General features: G+C 31.3%; 1 protein-coding gene across 1 annotated transcript in view; it reads left to right on the top strand.

Annotated features, from left to right (window-relative positions):
* 5-HT2B (5-hydroxytryptamine receptor 2B) overlaps window positions 1–7,541 on the top strand; it is a 60,871-nt gene that overhangs the window by 43,712 nt on the left and 9,618 nt on the right. The window contains exon 3 of the mRNA XM_018537746.1: window positions 4,306–4,537. Within this exon, the coding sequence (XP_018393248.1) occupies window positions 4,306–4,537 (232 nt within the window). The remainder of the gene's footprint in view (window positions 1–4,305; window positions 4,538–7,541) is intronic.

Below are 7,541 nucleotides of genomic sequence, written 5' to 3'. Positions count from 1 at the left end.
CCCCCCCCCCCCCCGCTGCCGAAAAGATAATAATTTTTATCTTCATAACTTGAATGATAGGAGTAATGGTATACTAAAACGATAATTGTGTGATGGACATGTATGTGAAATGAAACATGCAAATGGATTCCGACTTTGCAAGCAAAGCGACTTCCATCCCATTCCCCCTCTCTGCTTCAGGAGCGTACGACTTTCATAATTGTATTGTTGCACATGGGTTTCGACTTTCCACGCGAAGCGACTATCCCCCCTTCTCTTCTTTAAAGGCGAACGATTTTTGCAATTGTATTGCTGCACAAAGTCGAAACCCACGTGTAACAGTACAATTATAGAAGTCGTTCGCCCCTAAAGTAGGGAGGAGAGGTGCGGTGGAAGTCGCTTCGCGTGGAAAGTTGAAACCCATGTAAAACAGTACAGTTATGGAAGTCATGCGCTCCTTTTCCGTAGAGAGGTGGGGTAGGATGGAAGTCACTTTGCGTGGAAAGTCGTAAAATATATTTTAAAGCCGAGCATTTATGTTATTTCTTAACAAAAATAAGACATTCTTTTTTAAACTTTTTTTGTTAATAACTTTTTAACAAATAATGAGCGATGGTTGATACTTATTGTAGGATCATGACCTTGATAACATATGTCAAGGTCAAGATCATTGAGGGGATCCTGATCTGGAGATTTACCAAAAAGACATACAAATATTTGATTAAAAAAAAATTCGATTTTCATTTAGTAAAATTCAAACTTAAAACTCAAGAGATGAGAAAAATTTAGATACTCAATGTATACTACACAAATAAATGCGCAAAAGAAAACAAAATACACATAGATAAAAATATTATTTAAATTTGAATCAATCTCTCCATTTATAAATATTTAAACAAAAATAAAATAAGAAAAGATAAATGAGGGGCTAAAAGCCAGTTCTGTAACAAAGAAAACTTTTCAAAATAGTAAAAATAATAAAAATATTACAATAAATATTTCGACACCGATCGGGTCATTATGAATGTTACAGTAAATTATAATTACAAAACTATTTGTTTAAATCTATACAATTTTTCCGATAACGCAGTCATCATATCCTTTACCGTTGTGATTACATAAATTAAAATATTCAGAGTAGTAAAAAGTTGAAAGTCCATAAATAAAAACGCCATAATAATCAAGGCAGTAAAACAGAAATAGTCTTGTTAGATAAAATGTTGAAAATCCATAAATAATGCACATTACATTATCTAACATCGTCGAAATCACTTATTCGGTAACACTTCTTTTACAAACTTGTTCAGATTTCATAACTATTATACATAATTATGAATTGGAATTCAACTGTCTGCGTTATTTTGGATTTTCAACATTTTCTCTAATAAGATTATTTCCATTTTACTGCCTTGACTGTGGACTTTCAACTTTTTACCACTCTGACTATTTTAATTTATGTAATCACAACAGTAAAGGATATGAGGACTGCGTTACCGGAAAAATTTTATAGATTTCAAATAGTTTTATAATTATAATTTACTGTAACATTGATAATGACCCGATGGCGTCGAAACGTTGTAATATTTTTGTTATTTTGAATTAAAGTTTTCTTTGTTACACAACCGACTCTTAGTCCTTCATTTGTCTATTTAAACAAGAGTTTAATAATAAAAAATATATATGATCCATAAATTTCATGAGTTAAATATTCAAGAATTTAGAAAATTGCAAATTTCTGCGTTTATTCAAAAATTTCAAAACGCAGGAGAAATTTACATTCGAAAACTAGAAACATTCAGAAACATAAATTAAAGTGTCTAAAGTTCAAAGATATTGAATATTTAAAGAATATTCCTATTTAATAAATTTTAAAATTTGAGAAAAATTAAGATTTTAAAAAATCCATTAGTTGTAAAAATAGAATATTTAAAAATTGTAGAACAAAAAGAGAGAGAGAGAGAGAGAGAGAGAGAGAGAGAGAGAGAGAGATTAAAGAATTCTAAAATTTTCAAGATTTAGTTCAACTGATTCGCTATTTTAGCATCAAGTATCAATGACAGAATTATATTCTTAGGATTCTCTATATAACGGTAGTTTATTTCTCTCTTTCTTTCTCTCATAATCAGTTAGATTGTGCAACAGCGCAATAAATGCGCAAACCACGAAGAGTTAAAAAAACAAGCAAAACAATGATTTTAAGATGCAAAAATTTTAGATGCAAAGATAAAGAGGTTTTCGCGAAATGCTGAGCGCCAAATAAATACTTCGAAATGTCATTAAAATGTAATAATTTACGGAAAAAACGCATATCAGATTCAAACAGTCTCATAATTATTTTTGTCATTTTTTCCATTAATTTCAATTTAGACAAATTACAGAGAACATTCTTCCTAAAATTTCCAGACATTTCCACTTACCACTTCCATCTTCTCATGGGAATCTCTGGCTTTTCTTTCAGTCTCGCGTCTCCTTGCACGAGCCGCGATACTAAGAACGGCGGTAGTGACTTTCTCTCGTTCCTCCCTCTTCTTCTCTTCAAGAGGCGCAGGATAAGCATATATACTTGGTCTAGCGTTTGATTTGATTTCCAATTTAGGCATCTTTAGCTGAGCGTTCAAGGCGATCAGACACGTAGGCGTGAAAGCCAGAGCCAAGCAATGCGCAAGTGGAAACCAATACCAATACTGAGTGAATACCAAGGCACCGACAACCGCCAACATGTTTGTGTGTCCCGTACGCGATTGTAGAGATACAGTCACATTACGACCACCTAAAAAAAAAGCGGAAGTCTGCTCGTAATATTTCACAATTGGTCTTCTCTTTAACTTTATTTCTCGTATTATAAAGATTCCCAAAATTTTTAAGACTACAAGAAATTTAGAATAACAAGACCTTGTGCTTTTAAAAATAAAAAATTAAATGTTCCAAAATTAGTAAAAATGCAAGAATTTAATGACGGATTATATAAGAAATGAAAATTCTAAAAGTCTAAAAATTAAAGAATTTAAAAGTATGTTTTGTAATTATACATCTACAAATTTTAAGATACAAGAGTTAAAATAATAAATTTTATAATGCCAAAATTTTATTAATTTTCTATGGATCAGAATCTACAATTCAATGATCCATTAAGGTCCATAAATAAAGTTGTTTTCTATATACGTTGCAATAATAAAATTAACCTCTTAAAAAACAAAAAACGCAGAAGACAAAATAAAGGAAATGCAATGATTCAGTTTTTATGTTTAAAAAAGAAATAATTTCATTTGTTGGAGTATCTACAATTAAAATTGATATCACAGATTCTATGAATGTCACATGAGCAAGAAACTCTAGAGAAACTCACCGGCATCAATGATCCCTTGTGCCAAAATTGCTCCAAACTTAGCCATCACATCCTCGTGTTTGTCCACAATAACTTTAGCATATAATGCTCTAAAATCTTTAACGCGGGCACACGTGGATTCCGTCTGTTGGATAAGAATCATGGCAGAGGCGATTAGTGCGCCTTGCCTGACAAAATTCACAGGATCATTAGTCATTGGATCCAGCAGAGCGATAGCTTCCTTCAAGCCGGTACCTGCGCAAGCAATACCCAAAGCCATCGCTGCGCCGTACCTTACATGAGGATTGTAGCTCTCTGCCAAGAGGGACACTACACTAGGACATTGCTCCGGAGTCCTAGAACACATAAAAAAAGGATGCGGTGCTAAGTTTTTTCCTTCAAACGTAATGACTTTTGTGTCACAAATTCAATATATCACGTTCATCATTGGCATATTATAATTTAAATTAATATTATACATATATAATATATTAATTAATTTTTCTTTTAATAATTTTCTATTTTTTTTCTTTGCAATCTTATTTTTATGTTTTCTTTTTATTTTTAAAATAATAAGTTAAAGTTTACATTTATTTTGTAAATATAACTGTAATTATTTCTAATTGTAATTCTTTTCGATCAAACAAGTTTTGTACTTAATTATCTTACTTATTAATAATTACAACTTTTAAATAAATTATTGTACAATAAAAAGTTAATCATCTTTCACTGAGAACTTTGTTAATATTAAATTTAATAAACTATTAATATATCTTTGATATATTATATATCAATAAAATGGTATATGTTACAGTACGATATTTAGAAGGTTATGATATTTAAATGGATATAGATTCATAAATTTTAATTACGTGATAATTAATTGATAATAATTTGTTATTAATTTAATAGCATCGCCACGCGTCTGACACAGTCAACTATTCACACGAGTTAATATCGAACAATAATTAACAGATCCCCATTTTCTCATTCTGTTTCAGGAAGATGATTCGGTACTGGTGGACGGAGCCTGCCAGATTCCCGATCCCCTCTATAAGTTAATTGGCAGTATAATCTGCTTCTATATCCCACTAGGAGTGATGTTGTTAACGTACGCGTTAACAGTAAGATTATTGGCGCAACAACAACAGAACATTGGAGGGACAGGAGCAGGCTGGTCATCAGAGTGGTTAGGAGCCCCTCAAAGTACCTCTCAGGGTTCATCCATGGCAGGTTAGTGTAATGTGCACTAGTCTGTTCTTCCATGAATTTCCAAAATCTTAATATCGATTATCTCTCTAGGAATCGAGATAGTCGAATCTCAGTATAAATTATCTTCTATATTCGAATTTATTTTACTATATTTTACTATATTTATTTTACTATAATTTTATTATAGAAACAAACTAAACTTAAACTTAAAAATTTTTATTTTTAAATATATATTTAATTCATTTAAACATTTATTTAATTAAAGATTTATGAAAAATTTTCAAGTGTCTTCCATCTCAAATTTTTAAAATTTCGAAAAGTACGATTAATTTCTACAATAGAAGCACTTTTAGAACCGTAATTAAATTTATCAGGTGATTAAAAAGTATTTTTCTTCCATCTACACTTTTATTATTTCATGGACCACTCTGCAACTTCCTGCTTTCTTCCCATCAACTTGACAGCGAAGAAAAAGTAAAACAATTATCATTATCTCAAATGTTATCTTATTCTTATCAATTTTTTATTTTTAGCACAAAATATTAAAAAAAAAAAAACATAAGAATAAATAAAGTAACATACACATATTATTAAAAAATAAATTAAAATAATAAAAAATACAGAATATAATGCGCGCGATACGGCAATATATCCTTTTCACCAATTTTTCTATCTTCTTTTCTGCGCGACAATATTCCCGTTGTTTTCCTTGATGATAGATCTTATTCGGAAACGAATGAGACGTCGCTATTTGGCAGAGCAAACTCACTGTGAGACTTAATTTTCCAATTTGATAAAAATTATTTATATTCCGATTTTTTAGACGGTTTCCGGAACTTCAAAAAATACCGCGTCTGCAGACGTCTCATAAACATTTTTCGAGACCGCTGGTGTAAATTCATCACCCTCAAACAAAGCGTTTTCGAGGAAGATAACCTTCCATCGTTCCTCTTTCACTTTTCTTCCATGACGGAAAGTTTCGCCGGAAGCCACATCGTCTATTGTCGCTTTGATTTTACCTGGACAACCCTCCGATTACTGCCTCAAATAGAATACCAACTTCATGCCGGAATTTATTACGGTATTTTACACGCCGCGTTGCACAATTATTGCATTTTAAAATGCATTCTTAATGAAGTTTTTGACCAATTTTGAGAGAAATAAGAATCGCCGAATACCTCATATATATCGTAGAATTAAAAAGAATGTAAAGGAAATAAATAAGTAGATTAACTAAAATTTTATTTCTTAATCTTCTACATGTTCTTCAGATAATTATCTAGAATTTTTTTAGATAACACAAAGTACTCGCACTTCCTTAATTGTTTACGGATTAACCAATTAGAATTTGTTATCCAGTCGCGAATTTCTAGCGTGTGCAATTCGCCATTACTGTATTAATAATTCGTCACGCCACATGAAGGATGCCTAGTGGATGACGGTCATATGATTAATGATATCAACGCGGTTCGTTTTTTCGCGTAGAATCGATCCCGGAATCGATGGAAAGGAGGACTATAGGCCAGGCTTCTGTCTAGAAACACTCTACGACAAGAAATTTCGCCGGCATATCAAGCAAGGAAGCATGTCGACATCCACGACGAAGATATGCAAATGTCGGCCATTATGCAAAGATCTCGGATGCAGCACAGTATGCTAAGAAGTTCTCGTCCGCTTGCTCGCCAATATGAAAATTAATCGATACACCGTTACGCGCGAGTCCCATTCACGGGCACTTAACATTCCACACCAATGAAAGAATGCAGGAGATAACATAGAAATCCTTTGAGTACTTCATTACAAACACAATTCCTGTCGATAGACTACAAATATTCCGTTAAATTGAAAGAAAAAATAAGGGAAATACAAATATTGTTAAAAATGTTGTCACAATTCTTATCGATAGATTGAAAATATTCTGTTAATTTTAAAAGAGAGAGATAAATTAGAGAAACAAAATTCGAGAAAGAACGGAACTCATTTAAATTATATTAATTTTTGAAAATAAGAAAAGAATAGTCAATAAGATAAATCGTTTAATGAGCAATTTTTATTTGCAAAATTCCTAATTTGAATCAATCAATATTAATTTTTAAGTACAATACAGAAGTTCTTACAAAGTATCTTTACAAGAAGTACTAGAATATCTCTTAAGGTAGTTCTTCACAAAAATGAATTACTGCAGAAAAAAATAAGAAAAATATATGAGGTTCTCTGGATCTCGAACTATATGCTACAATTTTTTTAAACCCCGATTGCCGAACTCATTTTTGAGAAAAAATTCGTTGAAATTGGCTTCTTATACACGGAGGTATCGTACAGTTCCGAGCACTATTATTTACAAATTAGTATAGTGAAAAACTGCAGTTGATAATGAAAAAGTAATAGATGAAAGTTAAAGATTCGTACTTTTTAACGGTCAAAATAAAAGTGGAGGTAGCCGAACAAATTTTCGAGATATTTATTGTAAACAGCAAAAATGTACGACTTCATAACCTCTTTCATGTCAACTACGTGGTTCATCGCTACGTATAAACAATATTAATATTATTAAAACTTTATTATTTCAATGCAAATATTATCAACAAAGACCTTAAAATTTATAAATATATTTAATGAACGCCATATATACAATTCGATTGAGAATTTCGCAATTTTTATTCTCAGCATTCAGTTGACTAGGGAGTCCGTGAAGAACTACCTTAAAAAGAGCTCTCATATTAATTCAATTTAAAAAGTTTCAAATCAAGAAAAAAATAAATTCAATCTTTAATCTTCAATTTCCAATCGTTAAATTGACTGAAATCTCTCGTTTTTTAACAAAAGAGCTTCTCCCTTCCGATGAACGAAGAGTAAATCCTGCATTTTCCAATGCTTCCCAATCGTTAGTCGCTAAAAAATCGCTAAAATATAAAAAACAAATCCCTTTCATTCACGGATAAAATAGAAGATCATCGGAATCATCCTTCCTTCTCCGATTGAAAAAAAACTCTGATTAATCGCTAAAATATTCGATTCTTCGATA

The sequence above is a fragment of the Cyphomyrmex costatus genome, unplaced genomic scaffold (genome assembly GCF_001594065.2).
Source record: "Cyphomyrmex costatus isolate MS0001 unplaced genomic scaffold, Ccosl1.0 scaffold182, whole genome shotgun sequence".
Taxonomy (NCBI): domain Eukaryota; kingdom Metazoa; phylum Arthropoda; class Insecta; order Hymenoptera; family Formicidae; genus Cyphomyrmex; species Cyphomyrmex costatus.
This window is presented reverse-complemented; position numbering and strand designations above follow the sequence as displayed.